At 39.9% G+C, this 26,797-nt stretch overlaps 1 protein-coding gene across 3 annotated transcripts in view; it reads left to right on the forward strand.

Moving 5' to 3' along the window:
* The window catches only part of btbd8 (BTB domain containing 8), a 48,224-nt gene extending 21,640 nt beyond the window's left edge, over positions 1–26,584 (forward strand). For 2 of the 3 annotated variants that reach the window (XM_022675424.2, XM_022675423.2), the window contains exons 9-20: positions 827–915; positions 4,379–4,481; positions 5,862–6,044; positions 7,059–7,235; positions 8,955–9,084; positions 12,723–12,784; positions 14,324–14,927; positions 17,609–17,699; positions 18,666–18,775; positions 19,245–20,572; positions 21,284–21,836; positions 25,600–26,584. In XM_022675424.2, the coding sequence (XP_022531145.2) occupies positions 827–915; positions 4,379–4,481; positions 5,862–6,044; positions 7,059–7,235; positions 8,955–9,084; positions 12,723–12,784; positions 14,324–14,927; positions 17,609–17,699; positions 18,666–18,775; positions 19,245–20,572; positions 21,284–21,836; positions 25,600–26,129 (3,960 nt within the window). In that variant the 3' untranslated portion in view covers positions 26,130–26,584. The remainder of the gene's footprint in view (positions 1–826; positions 916–4,378; positions 4,482–5,861; positions 6,045–7,058; positions 7,236–8,954; positions 9,085–12,722; positions 12,785–14,323; positions 14,928–17,608; positions 17,700–18,665; positions 18,776–19,244; positions 20,573–21,283; positions 21,837–25,599) is intronic. The other variant, XM_022675425.2, reaches the window with a different exon arrangement.
* Positions 26,585–26,797: the final 213 nt, after the last annotated feature.

The following is a 26,797-nucleotide window of genomic DNA, read 5'->3' on the forward strand; positions in this document are numbered from 1 at the left end:
TTGGGTTTAGTGTGTCTGGTACAGGGTAAAGAATAAGAGTGGAGTAAACCGAACTGCAGATTGCTGCCATGTCTTCAGCTCGTTAGCTCGTCTCCTGGAGGGCCCTCTGTCTGACTGCAGTGTGTTCCCCCTCTGAATGTTTGACAAGCACTGCAGCACTTCTTCTCCAGGCGTGTCTCTCCTCCTGCGGATGGATGCGTTTCGACCCAGATATACAGTCAAAGGTTAACGGCAAAGTCTGGAAAGGACGAACTCTTTTCATTGCAGTAATTAAGCTTATCCTGTCTGACATGTTGCCAACAGTACTATATATTGAAATTTGTTTGTCTTGTCCTTTAACCCATTAAATTATGCCTCTAGAATACAACCATAAATCAGAAAAAAGTTTTAAGAATATGTATAGTTGAAATAAAACTTTTCATTTATCCATTCATGCATTTCAGACCTGTAGCATCTTTTAGAGGAGTTGGGATGGCAATTTAGAGCTATTATTGAGTGATGTGAATTAAAGCAAGTGATTGTTATAAAGAGTAAAGATAGGCAGAGGATCTTCATATTTCTCCATATACAGCCCATAATTTCACTAAACATTCATGAAGTATGGAGGAATGTCAGTGTGTAAAGGTTAAAAGCACAAGCCTAAGCTAAACTGTTTTTTTTTATCATTGCTGCATTTGTTTTTTTACTCATTCGACTCAGCCCTGAAAAGGCTTTTTAGCTATTTCTATTTATTTGGCAAGTAATTTTGATTTCAGAATCAAATGCATATTTCAGAGATTTAACAAAGCTGTGTTTTGATAAAAATTCTCTGTGCTGTTTATTCCAGCCAGTTGAAGGAGTTCAGAGGAGCATACTCGAGTGCCTTGCCATCAGCCATTCCATTGGCTTACAGAGCCTCTACAGCTCCTGTGTGGGGTAAGTCTGCCCTGAAAGATGTTTACATTTAAATTTTATTGAAAATCTATCTTAAAATAACATTCTTAATTCTACACGTCTTTTGTAAAATGATCTATAAGAAATACAGTATATATGAAAATTAAGTTGAAAATATGTGAACGGTGTAGCGTCTGCAGTCGTGCTGCAGTGGGTTGGTGGTGATTTAGAGCAGGAGAAACTGCTAATCACTGCAGTGAAGTAGTGCTCGCTTGTATGAAGTACACGGCTGTGTAACATTGATGTAGCACGCTCTTTAGTTTTGAGGTCATACAGTGTGCCAGAAGTAGGTCAGTGTGTAGCAGTCGTCTAAAGTTAAATGTTTTGATGATGATCAAGTTAAATACTTTAACTGCATTCATCCTTCAGCAGTGCAGAAAAAACACAGCACAGCATTGACCTTGACAGCATCTTATAGAGGAGAAAAAAAGTCTTTACTTACAGTATTTTTCTCTCTAAAGACACACTTTAAATCCTTTAATTTTCTCAAAAATGCCTTATGTGCCTTGTAATCTGGTGCACCTTATGTATGAATTCTACCAGTCAGGTTGTATAGAGCAGTAAAGCCACTTCACTAAAACTCCTATATAATGCTGGACTTTAAAATATTTTTCCAGTACTGAGGCTTGAGCATTATTAGCATTAGCTGCTAGCCGCAGCGCTAGCTCTTTCGCCATTCAGCGATAAACACATCGGCCTGTAGCCTGTGTATTTACTGTATTAAAACAAGCTACGTTGGATGAACCTGATGAACCTGAAGCTGATATTGCCCTGGGTTACCAGAACACTCAACGCTCCTCAGTGTAGCGCTGTCGGGTGGCATTTACTAGCACTAAGCACTGCTCAACCAAATAAACAGGTTTCACGGAAGAAAATTGTGCAGATTAACATTTAGCACTCAATTGACTTTGAAAGAATTGTTTTATTTTTTTTTTTAATTATTGTTATACAGTTTTGCTTATTTAGGCACCCCCATTGGTGAGACCTGCTGAATTAGACATGACAACACCCTTGTTCCTTACTATTGATGCTTTAAATGTGCCTTATAATCCAGTGTGCCTAATGTATGACCTGAAAATAGACGTTCATTGATAGTGCCTTATAATAATGTATCCTGCTTTTTTGAAGTATCCTTCTCTACTGTGCAGGGTAGGCTTTCTGCTAGATTCCAGTGGAGAATTGCTGTGATGATTTGATTGCATTCAGCGGCAAGATGTAGCAGTTTCCACAACTGCTTAACTCATCCCATACAGAAGTATGGGATAGAGCATTCATTTTAGAGAACATAGTTCCAACAGCCCCCACTGTTTTCAGCCCCCACAGCATTAGGCATGATGCCAACAGGTGTGTGACTGTTTAGCTGCTCCAGCAAATCCTATTTTATTGGCAGTTCTGATAAAAGGTACTAGACAAACTGTATGTTTGCATTGGTGATCAATAGGGTGCATCTTCAATTCTTGCATTCATTAAACACAGTGTCCATATTCATATGTGTATCACGTATGTTTAGCTAATCTGCATCACACTGCTGTTAAATGCTGTTGCTCCTCATGGTTACTGCGCAAAAACCAACTCAGAGCAGCATGGGAAAGTAGGTCGAGGTTTTCCCAGCGCCTTGGATGTGAGGGGTGTGTGTGTGTGTGCATGTGTGAGAGAGAGAGATGTTTTCATGCTGCCTCTGCTGTGGGTTGTGTGAGTGTGAGATGAGTCAGGCGTAAAGAGCTGCAGTATTTTAAACCGTGCTCACAGCTCAGAGCTGATTTACAAACTAGCTTTGAGCAGTAATATGAAAATATTCCATATTCAATATTCCAAGGATACTTTACTAATAGTGTTTCTTCACTCACAATCCACTGACCATATAGAAGCACTATAATTCTATTAATACAGTGTAGTGTAGTTCATCTGTTACTTTTAGTATTCCCTGCTTCTTTAATGTTGCTATAGCTTCTAATAATACTTAAAATAGAGTGCCAAAAATAACAAAAGCTGAAGAGTCAGGAGTCAGGAGTGCCCCATTCTTACTGCAAACACAACCTAAGGTTTGCAACAGTACAGGCTTGTCATTGTCTGCAGTTTTTATATAAAAACATAAAAATAAAATATGATGATATATTTAAAGAATATCAAGTTTTTTTTACAGCATTGCCCAGCCATGTTTAAATCTATACACTGTAAAAATGAAAAAGTTAAGAAAACTCAACATTTCAAGGAAACTTACTGCACTACATTTTTACATTTTGAGGCCAACTCAAACTTTTAAGTTTTGAAAAAGAAAAAAGACTGTCAGTTGTACCAACTAGAAACCTTTAGTTCAGATAATTAATTGTTCATATGCATAAAACTTTATATATTAAAGCCCCACTAGGTAGGATTTCCTTGATTTTTGATCTTTTAAAAGAAGTAAAATGACAGCTTGAAACTCACTGCAGCGCTGCATTGAGGTGTAATAGTAGGAATAGCGATGCTCTCATGTCTGTGTCGGAGCTCCTCTGAGCTCAAACCAGACTCTGTATTTTTTCTGAGGCTGCCGCAACCAACGCTTGCGAGAACTGCAACCTGCTTTCCGACCTTTAGTTCTAACAGTTCTACAAGGACTACTGGTTCATTCTTTACAAACTAACATACAGACACTCTGGCAGAAGCTGGAAAGAGAACGAATATGTCTGTGAAAACCAGAAAACGAGAAAGAGAAACTAAAATCGGCCTGAAACATTTATTACACTCTGCAACTGTAGGGGGAGCCCACGAGCATAAAATCTCAATCCTACCTAGTGGGGCTTTAAGTCTCACCAAATTAAAAATTCACTTTGTGTTGTTAGTTGGCCTCATTTAGGTTCTATGAAATATGTTTTGTAAGTTCTGCTCACTATTCTTTAAGATTATGTTTTACATAAATCAAACTCTCAAAGTAAACACAACACTACATTTGATACAATTACAAGCTCAACACTACATTTAATTAAGTCCAGGCAGTTAACTATTATTTAACACATATTAATCCCAAGAGAAGCCAGCCTGTGGAAAGTGACTACACACTGATGGTGAGTGAGAGATAGAAGGGCACGCCCAATATTCATATAGCGTCAAAACCTTAAGTGAAAACCCCTGCAGAATTGCTTAGTCGACCCCGTTTAACTAAAGAATCAAACTGAGCATGTGCAGTAATGCAGAATAGTTGGCTTGGCCTCAACTAGTGTTCAACTTAAATTAGTAAATTTTGCAAACACAAAAGATTTAGTTAGGTCAACTTTTTATAAAGTTTTATAAACCTAGTTTATGGTGCAATTCAGTATTTTTGTTCAGCTGACTTAAAATTCACCTTAAGGAGAACAATTTGTGTTTTACAGTGTATTTTTTTTTTACATTTTCTATGCTTTCCCTTCGGATCATTTTTTTAACAGCATCAAATAATGCATTGTGTGTGTCTGTGTTTTCTTCTCAGATGGGTTGCTGAGCATTTTGTGAAGTGCTGGTCTGAGAGGAGCTTCGCCATTCTTCCTCAAGAGCTACAGAGAGACTGCCTCAACACCGTAACCAAAAACATGGTGTGTTACTCACTTACTCCATCACACACACATATACACACACGCACACACATAGAATGCCAGTGTGTCTCGACTTAGCCACATAGTCCATTTTTCCACCCACAGGGCAGGAAGTCATTAATAGCCCAAGCTGTGTCCTGCTAGAGCTGGTTTGGAGTCTGAATGATGAGCTTGGAGTAATTAGGGGCTCTAATTGGGTTTGTGTACGTCCTGCAGCTGGACACGGACAGCTCGTGACCTCTCCAGGCACAATCTGGCTAATTTCCCTCTCTCCTTTTTACACACACACACTGACACACACACACACACACACACACACACTCATTCACTTTCTTCACTGCTGGCCAATGAGCCCCGTGTGATGGAAAGGTTGGCGGAGCAGCCAGCTATGATGTAAACACTGGCGGAGGAGATTGGATTACTCCAGGAAATATTCAGTCACAGAGTGACACAACTGCATGTGAAAACACTTTTTCCTTCCATTAGTGTGGAGGACAGTGTGTGTATGTGTGTGCGTGTATACACTGTAGTATATGGACAAAAGTAGTTCTTAAATCCAGGGTATTAAAAAGAGTGTATCCTGCGTTTGTTGTAGAAACTGACTCTATTGTCCAGGGAAGACTTTTTTATTATATACTAAGAGTTAATTAGGTCAATATTGGATGATCACCACCCCACCCCAGTCCCAAATCCTCAGATCCTCCCATCCAAAAGTATTGGACATAGCAACTATTAGTCGTTCCATAGAACAAAGTTCCACAGCTCCACAGCTCAATACTGTGGCTTTATACCCCTCTATAGCCTGACTGTATTAAGTAATGTATCATTATATTAATATTTGTTTATCTGCTCCAGAGAGTCCTAAAAATAGTTTTGAATCCCATGGAAGCTAAAGAATGCTACACTAATCTTGGGACTACTGCACTGAATAGAAAATAGTAGATGTCCCTTATCTTTTTGCACAAACAATTCTAGCCAGAAACTGCTGATCACGATCATTACCAACCACTGCTCTGTCCACTGTGAGTGGTAATAACTTTTTAAATGTATTCTCATAGCAACTTTATACACAAATAGCAACTTTAGAAATTGAATGTCCCATCCAACTACACCAACTATTAGACCTCACTCCAAATCCCATAATTCACAAGGCCTTGCCATGAGCATGCTGGCCAGTGTTCAGCCGCACTAACAAGGTCTTACACAGGTATGGGTGTTCACAAGCTGTCCATGTGCTTCTTCACACTTCTGTTCTAGATAAGCTGTGTATGTGTGTGTGCATTTGCACATCTTTGTCAGCAATGGGTGCAACTTTAAAGTACCTGGATGTTAAATACAGGATAAACAGGATATACAGGATACTCTCTCTCTCTTCTACAGACGGTGCAGAGCGCAGTGTCCGTGCTGTGTGACAGTGAGCAGATCATTGGCAGTTTGCCAGAAGTAAAATGGGCAAAGCAGGTTCTGAGTCTGGCCAATGAGCTTCAGGAGCAGTGTTTAAAGACCATCGTCACACACCTGCCTCGGGTCATATACACCACTGCCTTCCACAGTCTCCGCAGGGTAACATGCACTCACACACACATATAAACACACAGACGTTCACACAATGAAGCGTACAGTACAGTGGTGCTTGAACGTTTGTAAACATTTAGAATGTTCTGTATTTTATCAGATTTTCAGATAAAGAAAACCAAATAAAAAACAAAAAAAACACAAAATTATTAGATCTGCTGAATTACTTGTTGAAAAAAATACAATAATTATCCATTAGAACCAGGTGTCTTTAATCAGTGGAATGACGGTCAACTGAGAGTGGATGGGTTTTATTCATAGTGGATCATGGCATGAACTAAGAGATTTTTTAGAAGTTCAGAAGAAGAATTGTTGATTCTCATCAGGCTGGAAAAGATTAGAAAAATATCTCTAAGAAGCCCAAAGGTCACAAAGGAGCCTAAAGTAACTTCTAAGCAACTAAAGGCCCGTCTTTAATTGGTTAGTGTTAATGTTTATGAGTCCACCATCAGGAGAACACTGAACTACAGTGCAGTGTACGGCAAGGTTAAAGGGAGAGTGCGTCTGCTCTTCAAAAAGAACAAACTGCCCTCATGCTGTTTGCTATTGCTAGAAGCCAGAAGGCTTCTGTTTGTGATATGTTTGGAGAATGGATAGGAAATTGTCAGGACATTTGAATGTGACCTGAGTCTTAAGAAAGCATGGGTCATGCAGCAAGACAATGACCCAAAGCACACAAGTTCTACCTAAGAATGTTCATAGAAGAATAAAGTTAATGTTTTGGACCTTAGTGACCTTAATATGAAATGTTGTGGGAGGAGCCTAGACAGCCCACCAACAAATCAGAGCTATTTTTTTTGGGTTTGGTAAAATGGGCTAAAAATCCTCCAAGAAACATTTATGTGCAGTTAAGAAATAATTATCTTTGAATAAATTACTAAAAATCTAATCATTTATTAAATTTGGTTCTTCTTTCAGTCACCACTGTATCTATAGACAAACACACAGAGCCATACTGTGTTTTAGCTGTGTTTATAACAGTGCTGTGATTGGCCGTCTCAGAGAGAGGAGTTCACGCGTGACCCCGCTCTGCTGAGGAAGGTGTGCGAGGCTGTGCAGGAGGGCGTTAACGTGGAGAACTGCTGCGATCTCTTCACCGCTGTGGACCAGCTGAGCGGCCAGTCAGAATCCGACATACTGACGGCAGAGACGACCAATCGGGAGCAGGAACAGGTTGAGGTAAAGAAACAAACGGCAAATCAGAACGGAGATTGAAAACAGTTGTTCTTTAAACTGCAACTAAAGCTAATCTCCTCTGATTCCATCTAAAGCTGTCTCTGGGCTCTTCTCAGCCCATTTGGCTGCTGTGCTGTGTTGTGCTGTGATTACCAGGCTGATGGAAAATGCTGTACTGTTGCTGACAAATCAAAACATTGCATTTCCATTTGACTTATTTTTGTGTATTTATTTTGTTGTTTTGTATAATTTGAAAATGCTGTCTGCTATTTTTATTCCTGACAATGGCTAATCTATTTTAAAAGAGAGTAATATTGCAGTGTTTCCTCTAATGTTAGGTTTTTTTAAAGCAGCGGTGGCGGGCCCACAGAAAGTATTTAATTTAATTTAATTTATTCAGTAAAAAAAAAAAAGCAAAAAAAAAAAAACCTGCATAAAACCATGTTCTGTATTTGGTATTTTTCCTTCGGACAAATTGTATTGCAATTTTGGACAGAAAAGTTTATTTGTTTATTTTAGTGCATCTTTACTGTCTGTATGATGGTACCATTTTAGAGATGCAGGTTTTTTTTTTTTACTTGTGTGTGTGAGTGTGTGTGTGTATGTGTATATATAAATGTGTGTGTGTGTGTGTGTCGGTAGAGTGAGTGCTTGATGTGATCTCAGGGTTAAGCTGTGCTATACTGTCCCTGGTCGAGGCCGGATTACAGTAAAGTGACACTACAAATAGAAAAGGCCACCATAAACACACCCAACCACACCAGCTCTATTCTACTGTCTCTCGCCCCCTGTTCCCTCTCTCTTTTTCCCCAATCTCATCCTCTTTTTGTCTCTCTCCCTCTCCCTCTCTCTCTCTCTCTCTCTCTGAATTTATATATACATTTATTTATTTCTCCACACTCTCTAACTTTCTGTCTGCCATCAGTTTTCTCTGTCTTTCTGTACCATCACTCTCTTGTTCTCTTAAACTGTATCTCAATTTATTTTACATCCTTTATTCTTTCTCTATCTCTTGCTCTCTTTTACATTGTTTTTATCTCCCTTCTTCTTTCTTCTTTCTTTACCTTCCCTCAGTCTTTTCCGTTCCCCTCTCACTGCTGTCTGTTTTTATCTCCATTCTCCTTCTACCTTCTTCCTTTCTTTGCCCTCTGTCTCTCCATTTGTCTCAACCTTTCACTTTCACTCCCTCTCTCTTTCACTCCCCCCTCTTAAATCATGTCTCTGGGGGTCTGGTGGGCTGGATGAGAGTGAGGAGGCTGGGTGTGGCTGACAGCTTTCTGGCTCTGACTCTGCTCTTCCAGAGAGAGAGAGGAAAAACATGAATCAGAGTGCGAGCGAGTGAGCGAGTGGGTGAGCGAGAGAGATGGAGGTAGAGAGAGAGCAAGAGAGAAAGAGAGAGAGTGAGAGTGTGTAGCAGAGCCTGCAGTGGGCTTTTAAAGCCAGCCTTCAGTCTCTTTGGTAGGACCACCAGCTAGTGACATCATCACCATCACTGCAGCTCGAAGGTGGGGGGGTTCTGGGAGGGGAGTCAGGCTAGGTTGCCACGGGAGACCGGCTCTCAAGCAGCTGCACATTCACTTTCCTTTTTTTTTTTCGTGCTGTTGTTCCCCCCCTCCTTCCTCTCTCTCTCTCTCTTTCTCTCTCACTCTGTATGTCTCTCTCTCTCTCTCTTTCTTTCTCTCTCGCTCTGTATGTCTCTCTCTCTCGCTGGCGGTGGCTCAGCCGTTCAGGCGTGAGGTGTGTTTGCTGCGCGCTCGGCTGTGGACGTTTCTGCTTCAGTCCTTTTTTGCAGTGCGGCACACGCGAGGATGGGACACGCTGCCACCCAGACACAGGGAACGGATACTGGCAGGTAGGTACACTGTATATCAGCACTGTGCTATGGCAGCCTGCTTTATTGGCATATAGTATACATATATGATGGTAGTATTTACAGGAATGTATTTGAATGTTGTTCCTGTTCATAGGGTTTCTGTTTATCTATGCACACCATGCAAACAGTATACAGTATATATATATACCATAGTATGTAAATGTTAGTGTATATATTGTATAGGTGTTTGTGTGTGTTGGTTTTGCTGCTGTCCAGTGAAAACGTGTCTCAATTTTTTTTTTTTTTTTTTTATCATTTTAAGATTTCCACATTGTTTAAATGCAGTAGGTGCACTGTACACTGTGTTAATAATTTTAGATCTAGGATTATAGAACCTGAAGAAGTGTTCTATAATAATATTGTATAAGGTGTGTGTGTGCAATGAAAACATTTTAGCTTTAGTTTAGCAAAGTATAAGTAGTTTCAGGTTAGTGGACGTATAGAAATGTGGTAAAATTGTTTTGTGTAGAGTGTGTGTGTGTATGTGTTTATTACTACTGTCCAGAGAAAATCATTTATCTTATTTTTTTGTTATTTGGAACCTGTAGCTGCTCTGTTCACTGTGTAAATAATTTTGAATGAATGAGCCAATAGAAATATATATTTTTTACATTGACTTCCATTCATAGGTATTTATTTATATGTACATACATACATACATACATACATACATACATGTATACATACGTGTGTGTGTGTATGTGTGTGTGTGTGTGTGTGTGTATATATACTAATATGTTTATACATGAGATACACAAATACACATTTATGCATTCATAAAAAAAACATAGACACATACTCTAAGCAGAGACTAAGAGACTGCATACTAGCATTGGAATCAAATGCGTGACTGCACTAAGGGAAAGTGTGTGTGTGTGTGTGTGTGTGTGTGTATGTGAGTGTGTGTGTTCTCTAGACTGTATGGTGCAGTATTAGTAGCAGTCTCGGTAATGGTTTTTCTGAGCGTTCATCTGTAGCACATACCACTGGATCTATAGCGTAGCTTTCTGACTTCTACTGCATGCCTGCCTGTAATTTGCAGTGTGTGTGTGTGTGTGTGTGTGTGTGTGTGTGTGTGTGTGTGTGTGTATCTGTCTGTGCGTTTGTTAGAAGCAATCTCTCATTCTTATTCTCATTGTAGTGCCTCTCTGTAATAGCCAGATGATGACTAATATTAAGGTTATAACACGCTGGCCTCAGCGGCTTTACAGATTTTATTATTTTTCTTTATTTATTTAATTTTGAAGAGGTGCTTTACGGGATCTCACACTGACTCTGTTTATTTTTAGACGCGGCGGCTGGGTACTGAATAATGCTGTTTATATTAGGATTTCCCCAGTGATTACCATTTGAATACACAGTGCATGAATTATCCATTTCCCCCTGTGTTTTGGTGCTTTCTGACAGGTTTGATTTCTGAGGTTCCACCCCCCTGTTTATGTGTGTGCACATTACATGTATACATGTATGTGGGTGCGCAGGCAGAACATGCGATCGCAAATGCATGCATGTACGCACACACACACACTCATGCACATACCTAGGCACACTGCGTTCCTTCAGATAACATGGCATTTTGCAACACAAGGGTACAGCTGTTCAGAAATCTGAGCTCAGTCTTGTCTTTGCAGTAAAAGAGGCTATGTGTGGATACATTTTCACCTCCTCTTTGATCTTAATGAGGGCAGGACAGGATTGGCTTTGAAGGAAGGATGTGCCGTGCAATCACAATTACTGTCACACTGCTGCGCTCTGAGAAGAGCCACCACATTACTTCAACTGTTGCTCAGAAATGTGGATGTATCTGTTGTACCTGATAAGGATAGATGAATGACTTTCACATCTAAGCCTGGACTAAATGGGATTGTAATAGAGATGCATCAAGACCAGACCAGGATTAATCCTTTAAACTAGGGGTGCACAAATAAATTGGCTAAAATTGGTCTCCAAGTGGTCTAGCGCTAAAGCACTGCCACTATGATAAAGAGATCGCAAGTTTGAATCCTGTTCATGTAGCTTGCCATCAGCTGCCAGAGCCCTGAGAGAGTACAAATGGCCTTGCTCTCTCTGGGTGGGTAGGTGGCACTCTCTCTCCACATTACTCCTAGGGTGATGTCGATCAGCACAAGGCGTCTGTGAGCTGATGTATCGGAATCGAGTCGCTGCACTTTCCTCCAAGCACATTGTGATGCTACTCGAAAAAAGGCGGAGTCTGACTTCACATGTATCGGAGGAGGCATGTGCTAGTCTTCACCCTCCTGGTGTTGAGAAATCACTAGTGATAGGGGCAGTCCAATTGAGTGGGTTGGGTAATTGGAAGATGTGAAAAAAATATATAAAAATTATAGTTTTTAGTGTGATTACAGATTACAGTGTATTATTTTTATCTTTAATAAAATAAAAAAAATAGTTGCGCCCAGAAGGAATCAGCCAACAGAATGGAACTTGGTTAATAGCCTTTAATGGAGTGACTCATCTTCAGTGACCAGTCCTGGTTTCGTCTTGGTGAAAAGAACCAACGAATCCATCTGTGGTCCGGAGCAAGCTGAACAGTCTGTTTTCATATGTCACACTTCCAGGCCTAGTGTCACGATGTGGGGTGCAATTTTGTGAAATGTCAGATCACCTTTGCTCGTCATTACAGGCAGTTTGACAGCCCAATGTTACGTTTATGAGGACCTGCAACCAGTGGTCCTAGCTTTTCTTAATGCACACTCCGGTGCGCTATTCCAATAGGACAATGCTCGTCCACATACTGCTGCCGTTTCAATAACGTAACTAGAATATACTACATCATGGGGTGTGAATAACAGGGCATCCCAAAATACGTTATCATTGTAAAACAGTGCCTACTATAGAAAAATCTCTACAATACTTCAATGTATCTGTGTTACTGAAAAGGATTAAATATTCCTAAATAAGTAAATACCAGGAATTCCGGATTTATTGGTGTCAGTTTTACAGAATGTGAAAAATTCTCCAATATTCTTGACAGCAGGTTTACCCAATACCCTATTCAAATTGGAGTTCCTATATTTCAATAAAAAATAACAATTTCACACCATGTATGGATTTGAGACCATCAAAACAATACAACATATCACAATTTCAATATGTTGTCCAACCCCTATTGTGCCACTGCCACCTGCATCACCAGACCTATTTCAGATTGAAAATGTGTGGATGCTATTGGATACATAAGAATATTCAAGCTTAATGGACTGGATCATCACAGGACACCACTAGGAACCTTCACCTTCACAACGTCATGTTGTGATGTTACACATGTGTTACACACTACTTTTAAATGTGTTGCTTAATACAGACTTTTTCTTTTATTGCTATTATGATATATTGTTTCTGGTAACTTTTATACTCTATCCAAATAGTTTTGCAATCCGACAGTTTCTTACGGGTGCAAAAATGTTTAGCAACCACTTATTTGATTGGATTACTCAGCTCATGTCATCTTCTCTGTAAAAGTGTGAAAAAAGGTTTTAAGTTTTGCTGTCTAATAGTACAGTATTATAGTATCTAATACACGATTAATCTACTATTAATGTATTTTAATGTCTTTGTCTTCTTGTGTTCTGCCCCCTCCCTCTCCAAAAACGAAGCTACTCTTGATACGGGAGACTGCAGAAGACTCAGTAAGAAGCCTGTCCTCTCCAGCTCTCAGGTAATTTGTTGTGTGTGTGTGTGTGTTATGCTTATCACAATAGTTATGCTGTTGAGCTATCATAGGGTCAATGAACATGACGCTAATAATTTTATTATTTATTTATTTATTATTATTTTAGAATTTTTTAATACTGCAGTTGTGTGTATTTGTGTGTATTTTAGCTCTACAAACCATCACTGATTGGTGGAAACTTCACAGTAGACAAGCAGTTTGGACTGTGTGTCTCTCCACTCTTCCTCCAGACTCTGCTCCCTTGGTCTACAAATGAAATGTAAAATTTACTGATGATCAGTGATGGTTTGGAGAGTCATGTCATCTGCTGGTGTTGATCCACTGTGTTATATGAAGTCTAAAGTCAGTGCAGTTTTGTTTTCCCGCAAAATCTTACAGCACTTTATGCTTCCCTCTGCTAACTTTTATCAAGATGCGGATTTCATTTTCCAGCAGGACTTTGCACACTGCCCACACTGCCAAAAGAACCATCTGGTGTTATGTAATGCTCTCATTTTCTGAGACACTGATTTTTGGATTTTATTGGCTGTTAGCCATAATCATCAACAATACATTAAATAAACTTTTTAAATAGATAACCCTGTGTATACTACATCTATATAATATATGAGCTTCACATTTTGAACTGAATTACTGAAATAAAGTAACTTTTCAATGATAATACATTTTTTAAGATGCACCAATATGTGTATTACAACAGTTGTTTAACAGTATATTTAACAACAGTTATCATGACAAGCCTGTTGTGTGCACTGCTGTGTGTGTGTCATAATGAGAGTGCTTCATATTTAATAATAATAATAATAATGATGGAGCAGAACTGGAGCTCGTCAGCTATCAGTAAATTACTGACACTAATCCACCACCAATCACGACCGGCTAGAGAGGGGACCTGTGACAACATGCAGCAGAATTACACAATGTCTCACAGAACTGTGCTCTTTCTGAGAAATCTGCAAACTAACTGTCTTTAATAAACAGAGTGGTGCTATGGTGGAAGGGGGGCGTTCTAGTTCAGTCAGGAGTGTTAATAGATGACCACCTTTGCCATTGACACACACATCTCTCATAAGTCCTTTTGGGAGGGTAGTCACAGCAACCCGACTGTGGTAGACAATGTCATTTGATGAGTGCCATGAGACTGTGAAATGTATCCTCTCAGTCAGTGTCTCCATGAAACACTAGTTAGCCCCTGTTTTTGTTTGTTCGACAAAAGAAGCCAATCTGTTCACTTTATTTGGTATTGAAAGGTAATTTTACTCTGATCATTAACCATATACCCCTCTCAGGAGTCCATCACTCAACCCAGTACAGTGAATATCAGATACTCAGACAGTTAACAGTGCAGATGTACTCTTAGATTTTTAGCAGTGTTTTTATGTGGTTGATTTCAAAAAGTAAAATACATTTAGTACAAAACTTAATTTAGAGCATTAAATACTGTTTTTGAATTTCATATGGAAACCAATATATAACTTTCTCCTGACCTCTTTACTTTTTCTATCTCTATTCCTCTCCCTGCAGAAGCTTGGAAAATGTCCATCAGGCACGTCCTCACCGTGTGACAGTCCTCCGACTCTTCGGCCCCTGAAGGCCCCCAAGGTCCCTCGTCCGCCTGCTGGAAACCCACGAGCAGCTCCAGCACCAGCAAGCGCCATGAAATCTGACAATCTGACATCACATGCCACGGCCACAGCCACCAAAACCAAACCTGCCACTAATAACAAGGCAGACAAGGCCCAGCTGCCTGGAGGCCCGGCCAAAAAGAAAACGGCGCTTGCTGCTAAACCTGTGCTGAACGGTAGCAGTGGCACAGCTGCCCGCAGGGAGAATTCAGCTGCTAATGGCACCCGGGGGTCACCCACAGGCAAAGCGGCTCAGGAAAAGAGGACGGCGACAGGTGCCAGGCCCAAGTCTTCGACTGCCGGGTCTGCTGGAGCAGCGGGACAGGTCACAGCAGCGAAATCCCACAAAACTGCAGCATCAGGGAAGGACTCCACTCAGGGCTCGGCCTCTGACAGCCCAGGGAACGCCCACTGTGGCCAGACCACACCCCCCACATCAGGAAGTGCATCGCCGGAGAGCAGCATGAGCAGTCCACGCAACAACAGCCACGCTGCTTCTGCAGGTACCAGCGTTTCAGCATCAGCGACACACAGTAATATACAGTACTGTGAACATTAGTGTATTTAGTTAAAATAATCATTATTATCATCATTAGACTTTTAAATATTAAAAGGCCACGGAGACCATTAAAAAATTTATGCTTTTTTACTGACCGTATTTATATAGTAATAACTAAATATTTAATTATACTTACTAGTAATTATAGTAATATATAATTACTCCTAATAAGTGTTAAGAAAAATATTAGAAAAACAAACACATGGTTTAAAAGTTAGCGCAACCTATTATACATAAAATCTCATTCCTAGCTTAGAAAGGTAATTTTACTACATTTTCAGAACTTGTGCCTGATCTATCCATTAATATGTAAACAGTCAGTGTGTGATGTATTATGCTCTGTTCTAGAGAAACTTACTAAGTTGAAATCAGATCAAATCAGGCATATTATCATGTCACATTAACCAATGAGACTGAGAAACTTGGGTTCAAAGTCTGTCTTGGTAATAAAACACAATGTATTAATACATACAAGAAACACATGAATGAATACTGTGCGGAATATATATAATATACCACTTAAAATTGCTACATACTTACCTTGCTTTAATTGAGAAAATTGGACTGCTGCTGTATTCAGCTATGCAGCACACTTTTATACATTTCATTGGTAATTTTATTGGATGTTGGTGTAATTATTGCGTCAAATGCTAACCTACTGACCCCTTTATTGTGAAGCCAAGCACCCCTGGCAGAGAGCTGCATGCAGTGTAGGCAGGGAAAGATGCCAGAGAGAGTAAAACAGAGACAGGCGAGCTGAGCTTGACTGCTTTTGTTTCGTGGGAAAAGACTGAAACTGTGGCCCAAAGGCAGCAGATGGAGCACGGCATGCTGGAGTTACAAGGCTTTGCGTTGGCTGTTCTTTGTGTATGTGTTTTTTCTGTGTTCAGTGTGAAGCCCATTTAGAACCTGAAGAATAACTCAAGCTGTGCCTTAAAGTTGAAGGTCAAACCACACACACACACACACATTCGTGTATGGTGAGTGTGAAGAATTAATCCCCGTGTCCACTCATTGTTCAGAGAATCAAAAAGAGCATCAGTCCGTCAGAGGGAGAATGGATGAGTGGGAGAGAGAGAGGGAGAGAAAGGGAGTGGGAGAGAAAAGCATAAAGGACAGAATGGTTTATGTGTATAAAGTAGGAAGGCAGAATAGAGGGAAGGTTTAGAGAATTAAAAGGATGTTCTGGAACAAACTATAATGCAGTGTAATCTCTTGCTACATTCACATATAAAATATATAAAAATTATATATTTCGCTCTGGAGTTGTGCAACCCTAGGATTGTTAACCAGCTTAGCTCTTGACAATATAGGGTATTTTTGGTGTGATGTTGATAGAAGATGGTGTGGGACAAAATATTAATACAGTTTGGGACATGTTTTCAATATGTGGTGTCAAATAGCAGAGTCTGTGCTCAACTCGTCAAGAGTTAATTACTTGAATTTCTTGCCTCTTAATGTGTTTGAGAGCATCAGTTGTAAAGTTGTGAAGAGGTAGAGTTACAGGTATACAGTGAATAGCTCTATTTGATTAATGTTCTAATCCATATTATGGCAAGAACTACTCAACTAAGAAAAGAAAAAAAAATACTTTAAGAAATGAAGGTCAGTCAATCCAAAACATTTCAAGAACTTTGAAAGTATCCTCAAATGCAGTCACAAAGACGCCATCAAAAACATTATGATGAAACTGGCTCTCATCAGGCCAGCCATAGGAAAGGAAGACCCAAGTTAATAACACCCCAGATAAGAGCCACTTTACAGAATAAATGCTTCACAGAGTATTTTGGTACGTGTTTCCTTATGTGGTACATATGTGGTATGTGTTCCTTCACAGTCTGGATGACTTCCGTATTAATTTACAACGTAGGAAATGAATAAAAAAAAGAACATGGAGTAAAAAGGAGTGTCCAAATTTTTGACTGGTACTTTAAGTATCCTACAGTCGGTGACACAAGGTCAGTGTAAATAAAGGTTTTATAAGGCGGCTCATACATCCAAAAAAAAAAAAATGATTTGTATAAATGATTTAAAATAGTTTCACATGTTAATGAATAGGCCGATACTCGTTTAAAACTCAAAGCCCAAAATATTTTTTGTTTAAAATGCATTGTAAAGAAAACTGAGCTAACAAGCATTTTAGCTAGGTTTATTTAACTAAAATAAAAAAAGCTGTTTTAAATATTTGATCATTCCTGAATTTTTTATTGTATTCATATGTACGTAAAGATATGTAACATAAGGGACCCCTATTTGCTAAACGCATGTGTGTTGTTTTGTGTTTTTGTCTGAGATTCTGTAATCAGCAGAGCAGGTTTTAGCTGGGCGTGAACTACCGTTAACTCATCGTTAAGCTTCTTAACGTGACTAATGCTGACTAATGTGTTCTCCTGATTCAGTGCAGGTGCAGTTACATAACCTACTCAGTACAGTTAGTGTAGTACTCATGCTTCGTGACTAGCGTGGTTCTGTCTGGAATGTAACTGTGTACATATTTTTCTGGATATTTCTTTTTTATATTATTTAAAATGGTAAACACCTGGGCATTATCCTCGGCTGCCTTAGTTTTGCTTGTATTTCTGCTGATCGTTTCTTTAAAACCCAGGAATTCTTCTTGTTTTCTAGTTCTCAGGCCAAAACCCCAACCCAAGGCTACCACAGCAAAACCTGCTCTGACTAAGACCATACAAAAACCAGAGACGGACAAGACCAACAGGTGAGCAGCAGCTGCAGCTTTCACACCTTTTTTGCTGACACAAACCTGAATCATGTACCTTATCTCCTTTGCTGAGACAGATGAGCGTATTAGAGCATGTTAAATATGCAAAAATATGCGATGTGTGCTGTGGATGCTTTTTATGTCAGGAACAGTAGCTCCTCCCTGTGGTGAAAGTGTTGAATCTAAATAATGTCCAAATGCATTTCACAATAATGTTACTAGTCATTCATTGATGATTTTGCAGTTTGTGCAGTGTAGCTGAATATGCTGAAGATTTTTAATTGGCTGCAATAGACTGTGGGATTTATAAAGGTATAGAGACCAGCCCTTTAAAGTTTCAAGGGCATGAGAGGACAAGGTGGGAGAAGCAGTTACTTCACCTCTATTAATTTAGAATAAGTTTGAACCAGAAATATAAGATTTTCCATTTTTGTTCTTTTGTTCTTATTTGATTTTGGTGTTGGTGTAAGGGGTGGACGATATGGCCCTAAAATAATATCACAATATTTATTGGTATTTTTGCGGTAACGATACTCTTTTAAAAAACGATAATTTTTTAAAAATTAAAAAAAAATATTTCAAGAATACACTACTACATCAAAATAAAAAAATAAATTGCACACCCCTAACTTAGATATTATAAATACAGGAGCTTATCAGATTTGTAACAGAAGTCAATGATCCAGAATGTCATGATACTAATAATGCACTCCAAATATCTCCATATATCTAAAACTGAAGTAAAATAAATGATACTGGACAGATATAATCTGTCTTTAGTAGACATATAATGGCAAATGAGAACAGTGTTAATTATTTCTAAAAATTTGCAACAAAAAAAATAGTACCTTGATGTGATAATTAGGGGTGGTTGATACTTCAGGATATTTCAGGATATAATATTATTTACAGTATATACAGTTCACTGTAATATACATCTATCTCTATTTATCTCATCCCCAGCCCCACTAATAAAGCAAACAAGCCCAAGACCACAGTGAGAACCGGAGCAAGTGGGCCGACTGCAGCTCGGAAAGAAGTAAAGAGCCAAAGTACTGGTTCAGAAAACCACGGTAAGAGATACATATATGCAGTCCCAGTCAAAAGTTTAGACACACAAAGAAAGAAAAACATGATAACAAATGAGTACAAATTGAATGGAAATGTGTATCTAAACGGAAGGTTTTTATTATTATTATCCACACAACTCGAAATTACATGAGAACATAAATAATCCTAATCATAAAAATAGTCTAATATAAGTGTCTAATTTTTTTTTTTTGTATTTACTCTGTAGACAGTTAAACTATAGACTTTATTACACACTATATAGACTGGGTCAGAGCTTCTCCAAAACAGTAGGTCATGTAAGGCAAACCCCGTACTCAGAGAACAGCAGTTACTAAGGGTCATGAGGGCCCAAGGCTAAGACTATCCCATCTGGTCCAGTCCTACAAGAAGAGCTACTTTAGCACTCATTACCAACTCATTATTCCTTATTGGTGATATGCTAATTTTAATGTGTTTGTTTGGTTTGAAAAGGTTCATCCAGACCCAGTTCCACCCTGAGCTCCAGAAAACCTCCATCTCCCAGAAAAGACGACGAAAAGCTGTCAACCGCTAAGAAGCTAACAACAAGACCCAGCACAGCAGAGGCCAAACCAGTCTCCAAAGCAGCAAAGCCCACAGTGTCGACTTCTAAACCTGCTACAGCTACAACAAATAAAACAACAGCCAAGCAGAAAACCCTGGAAACACCAGCTACGAAAGCATCTCCTAGATCTGCAGCATCTTCTAAACAGTCGTCTCCAGCTGCATCCAAAAAACCTGGGACTGCGACCAAGGATTCCGCGCCTAGTCCCAAACATTCGGACTCCAAACTGGCACCCCAGGAGCCCAGTGTTCCTTCAGAGAAAATAAAGGAAGAGACGAGAAGACAGGACGTAAAGTCAGCACAAGACGAGAGCTCCAAAGAACCCGTATCATCTGAAGGAAGTTCACTTGTTGGAGCGGTTTTGCCAGAACAGAGTGGGTCGGTTCAGGATTCTGCGCCAAAACCCGAAAAATGCATAGATTCACAAGTTAAATCCAGCAGTACGGGGAAGACTGAAGCGACACAAAGCCAGCCTAAACCTGTAACTACCCAAGCTAAGAAGACTGAAGTGGGTGTGGCTAAAGTGACCCCAGGTCATCACAGTGGAGCAATAACAACAGCAGCAGCAGCATCAGCAGCACAGGGTACCAATCCCCATAACTGTTCCAGAGACTCAGACCTGCCCCCTGACACCCCCTGCAGTCTAGGCAGCACAGACACGCCCATGGAGGACTCGTGGGGTGGGATACACCCCCAAATTAGCCCTGAGTCCGAAACAGCCAGTGCCACCACTTCCTCAGACGACATAAAGCCACGATCCGAAGATTACGACGCTGGTGGCTCGCAGGACGATGACTGCCACTCCCACGAGCATGGCACGTCCAAATGTGGCACCATGCGATGCCCCGACTTCCTGGGTCGCAGCAGCAGCGACACAAGCACCCCCGAGGAGCTTAAAATGTATGAAGGCGGGGCCGGGCTGCGGGTAGAGGTGCGGCTCAGAGGCAAGGAGGCGGAGACTACCAGCGAGGAAGAGGTGGGGCGGAGAAGGCCACCATCCTGGTTAAGGCGTGACGAGCCCACTATGAAGGAGGCTGAGATGGACGCAGCGGTAACAGATGTGAAGAAGGTGCCGGACCACCAGCTCTTCTCGTCTGAGGAAGAAGAGGAAGAGGAAGAAGAGGAGGAGGAGGAGTCTGAAGATGAAAGATCGGAAGTGGAAGTCCTGCCTGGTGGGATTGCGCCTCCTCATGGCGAACCTTCGCCACAGTTTCAGGTAGGGGGTGTCCCTTTCTGACATCAAATTTCTACTGAAAGGTTTCAATTAGATTATTTATGGACAGGAGTGTTGGGACACATGCATATTTGTAGTTTCATCCAAAATCAAATTTTTAGAGCATTGCTGTGAGGATTTGATTGCATTCAGCTTTTTTACATTGCAATAGAATAGGGCTGTTTAGAGCAGATAAACAAACCTGGTTATAGTAGGGGATGAGGGGGGCTCCACAGCATTTAGCTGTAAAGCAATGAAACTTTATTCTTTGAAATGATTGCTTGAGCTCCGTCCAATACTTTTAAATGCAGTTAAATCTTCACAGCAAAGCTCCAGAATCTAGTGTCCTTTTCTGGAGCTGAGAAATATGACAATATTTTAACAAATCCTGCTTTTTAAAGCATAACGAGGATAACATCAGTGCTTAAAGAACACTCACCCAATTGTACATTTCAATACAGATAGTGTAACAAATCTTGTTTATTTGAATTTTGTGCAGTCAAATCTGAAAAAAAAAAACTGAACAGCGCATGAAAGAATATTTGAATAGCAGTTTAGTTCTAATGTATTTTGTCACTGTCATCAATGTTGTGTATAGTGAAAATTTTAATTTAGACATTAACTTTGATATAATATTTTACTATATTGCTCAGCTCTACTATGAATGATATATATAAGTTCAATTAAAAAAGTAATACATTATTTTCCCTTCAGTTTCAGGGCATTGTAAACCTGGCATTTGAAGACGGCACTGAGCAGGAGAACGAGCAGCCAGACTATCAGTCTGCTTCCGGATTCCGACGCTCCGTGCTGCTGTCGGTGGACGAGTGTGAGGAGCTGGGATCTGAAGAGGGGGGAGCCCAGACACCCCCTCAGCAGGAGGAAGAGGACCTCACGCCATGCGACGTCTTTGAGAGTGAGTCGCACAATGGCCACGCCAACTCCCACAAGCCCACCAGCATATCAAAGACAGGCTGTAATTCCAGCAGCCCCAAGCAGGGGGAGCCTAAATCCACAGTTTTCCTTACAGAGGTCCGCGACTCTCCACCCGAAGAGCAAGGGTGTGACCAGTTCCAGCTGGACACGGACACAAACGAGGTTGCTCCTCAGGAACGGCCCTGTCACCTGGACCTGCGGCTGTCCGAACAGTACGGCAGCCTGCAGCCCAAACACACAGACAGCAAAAGAGCAGACCTGCGGCTAGACTTGCCTGAGCAGGTGCCCGCTAGCTCTTCTTCACCTGTACACCCCGCCCAGTCCCCAGCAGGTAATGTATAATATCAGAGCCACTAGCCCCACCCCCCACCTCCAGGTCCCACCAGAATTCCAGCCTGAAAGTCATCCACGTACACCCACTCACCTGTCCCTGCCAAAGTGACCCCACTCTACATAGCTGCACCCGCCTCTTTCGCAGAATACAATCTTTACAATCTTCCAAACTTCAGATGCTCAGCTTAGCTCTTGGTCTAGACGTTAGATGCTTCCACAGTAGAATAGAGTTTCGCATATTCTACAATATACCAGGCCCTTTTATTATTATTATTGTTATTATTATTATTATTATTATTATAACATTATTAATATTATTGTTATTATTACTTTCCCTCCATTTTCCTCACCTAACAGTCAGGATCACTTGCTGTCTGCAAATTTGACCAATCAGGTGTCAGTCACCTCAACAACTTAAACTACCTTCACACTGAGGCACTGTGCCCGTACGAAGTTTACAAACAGCAACGATGAGAAGCATTTTTCTTTAATAATAAAAAAAACCTACTTGCCTGTGTAAAAATGCAATATGCTAACATATAATATGCTAAATGAGACCATCTGCCTAGTAGCATGAGCTACATTAGTTGTACCAGTGCACTTTGACCTTATTAACATGCAATTAGTATTAGTATTTAAGTATTTAGCATTTTTACTTTTACTTTCATTTTTAGTTTACTTTCTTTTCTTATTTTTGTTTGTTTTGTTTTCTACACATCTATACATCTAAACGCTGCTGATACATGTCATAACATTAGCACCGCCTCCTTGTTTCTACACTCAGTCTACTGTCAGCTCCACTGATCAAATAGGAGCACTTTGTATGTCTATGGCTATGTTACTGTTATTACTACAGTTAATATTATTACAGACTGTGGTCTTCCTTTCAGCCTGTTCTTCAATGGCCAGGACTTCACAGGATAGACCACCTTAGAGCAGCTGTTATTATTTAGATGGTGGGTCATTGTTCTTAGTACTGCTGTGACACATGGTGGAGGTGTATGAGGTGTTAGTGTGTGTTGTGCTGCTGGTACGAGTGGATCAGATGCAGCAGTGCTGCTGGAGTTTTTAAACACCCTAGTGTCACTGCTCTGCTGAACTGAGAATAGTCCACCAATTTTCCACTTGTACCAACAACCCACCTCCCAAATATTACCTGTTTTATGTCAGTCTGTGGCAGTTCTGTGGGGTCCTGACTATTTTTGAAGAACAGGGTAAAAGGAGGATAGTTAACAAAGTATGCAGAAAGAAATACAGGACTACAGTCTGTAAATATAGAAAGTAAAAGTCAAGTCAAAGTTCTCTTATATGGTCAGATATGCTGATACATATGACAAAAGACAATGACAAAGTTTAGAAACAAGGTGAGGTGGTGTTAATGTTATGGCTGTAACGTCAGTTTACATATAACAACAAACGTAATGGCTCAAGCGCTTTTAACGTCAAGACTGTTTCCTTTTTTTTTGTAAGATATTCTTTGTTAGATATTTAATTTTATTATAATTTATTATTCTTTACTATGGTTTTATTATGCAAAGTACACACAAGCACTTGACTTGGCCAGCATTATAAAATGATTAAAATATAAATATGCACAAAATAAAAGCCTAGCAGGAGTTGAGCTTGTTGAGTTACACTTCCTCTTCCTTTGCTGACTGGCTGTGCTAGCCTGAACTGACCGCCTGCCCGCCCGCTCTGTAGCAGTCTTACCGGTATAGTTTGATAGTTAGACTGCACTGGGACGAGGCATTGACCAGTGTGGTTTGTAGAACACTCCTTTTCTGACTCAGGATCAGCATGAATGAGTTTAACTGTGATCCACATAGACTCTGTATCTGTGTGTGTGTTAGATTGTGTTGGTTCTTAGTCGACCCAAACCAGGAACTCTTGCATGCTGACTCTAATCACCATCTTGTTTTTTTTTGTTTGTTTATTTTTTCATTTATGATCTCCCATCAGTGTTGATTTTGTGTGTATTGTGTGTGTTTTGGTTTTTGTTAAATCATTTAATTTTATATTATTTCATCTCATTTCCACTAGAGCACGCTGTTTCTAGTCAGTTGGAAACCATTTTTTTGATTGAGTTGGATAGAGTTTTACGTTAGTTTGTTTTTTTTTTGTTTATTTCAGTGTGCTGTAGTATTTGTAGGTTTTATAGACTGTATAGTGTGTTTTTTAGATAAACGTCCTGCTATGTCTCTCTTTTTTCACACTAAAGATAGATTCCTAGTGTTACAGCCTCTGCTGAGGGTATCAAGCTTACAGTTCATACAGGCTAATATCTTTTGCCAAATGGTCAGTTAACTTTTGCCAGCATGTTTGTCATATTTCAGTACATGTCAGTGTCTGTGATATATGAATAGGGGGAAATCTGCTAGCATACAGCAAAGAAGCAAAAAAAAATCAAATAAAAAAAACTTGTTTATGTTTTTGTATTCGCTCGGTTTTGCACGAATCATTATTTTTAATAATTATCTTTTGTGCCTGAACAACATTTAAGTTGCATACTGACCTCCCTTATGCTGGCAAAAGCATGGCTATATTTGTTTTTGTTTGTTTTGTTAATTAATATATCGTAGTTGTGGATAAAAGAGACACATTCATTGTAGACTCCTCTCTGTGCATCATCACCTATATGGCAGCTGTCAATCTTCATCATCACCCAAAGTCCAGCTAGCTCCTCCTCCACTCAGGACTTTGGTGTTTGGCATATCTGCTTAATTGTAAGCCACTGCTCATTTGACATGGAATAATTGTAAGAATTATAACAATAATACATAATGACTGATTTTAAGTCATAGGGTTACACAACATATAAGATAACATATAGTGCACTCTTAAAATGAATGGAATTTACGACCCAAAATAAGAATACATTTGGACAGTATGGAAAATGCAAATGAATAATCTTACTTTAACTTTTATTTGATTGCAGACATTATTATCATATTTTGTATGGTCAACTTTAAGTAACATTTATTTTTGCTATTATAAATTAATTCTTGAATTTCAGAACTTCAACATATTCAGTTTTTTGTGAACATAATTCGTTATTGTAGTTCTTTTAACTGATAAGGTCTGCCTTGCATCAGTTTACAATTAAACTGTAATTGTAATAAAATTATGACCACAACGTCATATTGATATTACCTTTTAATAGTTTATATTTAGTTTATATTCTTTACTAGTCCTGAATTGTCCCTCCCATCTTTTTGTGAAATATGTTACAGGCCTAAACTGCAGAGATATAATAGGTATATTAATGAATGAAGTTAAGCAGACAAAACATGACATATCTTGGGTTAATTACAGTCTGCAATCAAACAAAATCAAAGTCTTGCAGTCTTTGTAGTTTCTATACTGTCTGATTTAGGGTTGTACAAAACACAATAGTAAAGACCTTGATCATGGTACAGAACCATTGAACCATGCACAAAGAGCCATTGCAGCATTCAAATGGTTCTTTGAGTTAACATGGTTTGGAACCCACCTGATAAGGGTTTTCTTTTAGAAACCTGTATTTTTGAGAGTGCACTGATTTACACACTATTTTAGTCCAGAAACTAGAACGCCAAAGTCCTACATCATGAAGGACACAGTTGCACTGGGGGTGAGCCACTTTTAGATCAGTTTGAGAATCCAGAAACTTGTCCAAAGCATGTGTTCAGAGAAAAATGTCTTGTTTCAAACAAACAAACAAAAAAAAGACCCATGTACGGATGAATTCTTGGTCATTGTGCAGTATTGTCAATTGTTTTTAGGGGACATTGATGGTTGTGACAGACTGGATCAAAGCTGCACACATGACCGACGACCATCTAAAGTGCTGTCCCCCATTTACGAGCTGGATGTGGGAGAGGCCTTTGAACAGAGCTTGGACGTGAACGGGATGGACAACGAGGAGCAGGAAGACAAGATAGATGAAGAAGGGATGGGCGAAGACGACGGGACAGAGGAGGCGGAAGAAAACAGCAAGTTTGCAGAGCGAGACTGGAGCTTGCTCCGGCAGCTTCTGTCCGATCAGGACTCCAGTCTGGGCGTTATAAACTCAGTCCCAGAGGACTTAAACCTGGCTCAGTATTTGATAAAGCAAACCCTCTCACTGTCCCGGGACTGTCTCAACGAGCAGGCCTTTCTGCCCCATGAGAAAGAAAGTTTCAAACGGTGGGCGGAGCTTATTTCTCCGCTCGACGACTCTACAACCAGCATCACTGTGACCAGCTTCTCTCCGGAGGATGCTGCCTCTCCGCAGGGAGAGTGGACTATAGTGGAGCTGGAGACTCATCACTAAAATGGACGGAAAGCGAGGGATTGTATGGCCTTCTTTCAGCAATTGAGGATTATCAGGTGTTTTTGGATTGCTGCGTTCTCTTCTTCCCTCTGTGTAGACTTGTGGATGTTTCTCCATTCTTTTTAAGAAACTTTACGAGACATTTCAGCTACAGATTATTTATTATTTTGCCTAAAGTTACGCTCTGCCTACTTCTCTTCAGAGGTACTTTATCATGGAGTGGATCCATGGACTTAATGCATTTAATTTGCATGTGGACTTTTTGTATAAGTTATACTGTTTACTTGGTGTCGCTTTGATCTTTGTAGAAAATAACAAAACAATGCATATTTCTTTCTCGTTGCTCTTTCTGTCTATAAATGATGGTATTGGGCAGAGCAGATGGGGATATGTAGTAAGTCTGGTGGTTTACAATCATTGTTGTACTTAAAAAAAATAAAATATGTGTGGTTATACATTGTTGTCCTGATTATCAGTAGCTTGCTATCATTAAATATACAGCAACATTATTTTCTTTAGAACAAGGCTTAATATAAAACAACTACAAAAGAATTGGGAAAAGCTTTGTGCTAGATGCTGGAGCTTTGCAGTGAGGATTCGATTGCGTTCAGCAACAGGGGTGTTAGTAAGGTCAGGTCCCAACATTATGGGGTTGAGCACCATCATAC

This window comes from Astyanax mexicanus, chromosome 5 (assembly GCF_023375975.1).
Source record: "Astyanax mexicanus isolate ESR-SI-001 chromosome 5, AstMex3_surface, whole genome shotgun sequence".
Lineage (NCBI taxonomy): Eukaryota > Metazoa > Chordata > Actinopteri > Characiformes > Acestrorhamphidae > Astyanax > Astyanax mexicanus.